Here is a 299-nt window from a genome sequence, read left to right as displayed (position 1 = left end):
GCTTGATGAAGTGGTCTTCCCGCTGGTTCTGGCGGCTGCGGGAGGCTTTGCGGGGCCGGCCCTTGCGGGTGAAGGCCATGTACCAACCCTCGTAGCGGGCGTTTTGGAAAGCCGTGTAGTTGTTCTCCAGCACGATCTCCGTGAAGATGCAGTCCTTGCTCTTGCCGTTGGGCTGCGGGAGGAGGAGGAGGAGGAGAGGGGCACTTAGCACCCGCAGGGGGGCTTGGGGATGGCACCCAGGAGGGGCTGCCACCCCCCCTGCCCACCCCATCCCTGCCATCGACCCCAATGTACCGGGA

At 65.2% G+C, this 299-nt stretch overlaps 1 protein-coding gene across 1 annotated transcript in view; it reads right to left on the bottom strand.

Moving 5' to 3' along the window:
• The window catches only part of LOC104127847 (fibroblast growth factor 17), a 5,487-nt gene that overhangs the window by 1,668 nt on the left and 3,520 nt on the right, over positions 1–299 (bottom strand). The window contains exon 4 of the mRNA XM_035896041.1: positions 3–172. Coding sequence (XP_035751934.1) covers positions 3–172 — 170 coding nt within the window. The remainder of the gene's footprint in view (positions 1–2; positions 173–299) is intronic.

This window comes from Egretta garzetta, unplaced genomic scaffold (genome assembly GCF_000687185.1).
Source record: "Egretta garzetta isolate BGI_Z169 unplaced genomic scaffold, ASM68718v1 scaffold296, whole genome shotgun sequence".
NCBI classification, from domain to species: Eukaryota; Metazoa; Chordata; class Aves; order Pelecaniformes; family Ardeidae; genus Egretta; species Egretta garzetta.
Note: the sequence above shows the minus strand (reverse complement) of the source record. Positions and strands in the feature narration are given on the sequence as shown.